The sequence below is a fragment of the Penaeus vannamei genome, chromosome 7 (assembly GCF_042767895.1).
Source record: "Penaeus vannamei isolate JL-2024 chromosome 7, ASM4276789v1, whole genome shotgun sequence".
NCBI lineage: Eukaryota > Metazoa > Arthropoda > Malacostraca > Decapoda > Penaeidae > Penaeus > Penaeus vannamei.
Genome location: NC_091555.1, coordinates 30,705,490 through 30,706,050, shown reverse-complemented (window position 1 = coordinate 30,706,050; position 561 = coordinate 30,705,490). Strand labels below are relative to the sequence as shown.

The 561-nt window shown below is 42.8% G+C and overlaps 1 protein-coding gene across 1 annotated transcript in view; it reads left to right on the top strand.

Moving 5' to 3' along the window:
- The window catches only part of LOC138862159 (uncharacterized), a 2,943-nt gene extending 2,608 nt beyond the window's left edge, over window positions 1-335 (top strand). The window contains exon 4 of the mRNA XM_070123331.1: window positions 266-335. Coding sequence (XP_069979432.1) covers window positions 266-335 — 70 coding nt within the window. The remainder of the gene's footprint in view (window positions 1-265) is intronic.
- The last annotated feature ends 226 nt before the right edge of the window (window positions 336-561 follow it).

Below are 561 nucleotides of genomic sequence, written 5' to 3'. Positions count from 1 at the left end.
AGCTACGTTTCTATAGCCAAAAGTAAACATGCCGCCGTAAAAACACTTCTGGTAACATTTGTGAAAAGAACATTATCCTTACAACCAAAATAGCAACAACCTAAATCTAAATAAGTCATCTCGGGGGTGGGGGGTAGGGGTAGGGGGGAAGGAATACTGGAACATCGAAGGTCTTGAAAAAATACGTATATACGTTATTTCATAATAAATTATGATTTTAAGATATTTTAGAATTTCAATGTGATTCCTACATCCTATCTTACAGAAATATGTTACTAATTTATAACTTGAAAGCAGCTCTCGCGCCTTTGCTTCGTCAGGCTGTACCAATATGATCTTTCGCCAGCCCTGGCGAACGTTCGCCAGGCATGAGTTTAATAGTACGAAATTCCGGATCGCCCGGCAAAACCTTTTGCCAGCCCTGGCGAAAGGTTTTAAAAGTACGGGCCTCAGTCCCTTGTCCTACTGCCCTTTCTGAGCCCACGTTCTGGCACCGCCGCTTTCAGAAATGCTTTCGAGTTCGCATGGAGGTTATTCTCCATATGCTAAGGAAAAGCAGCG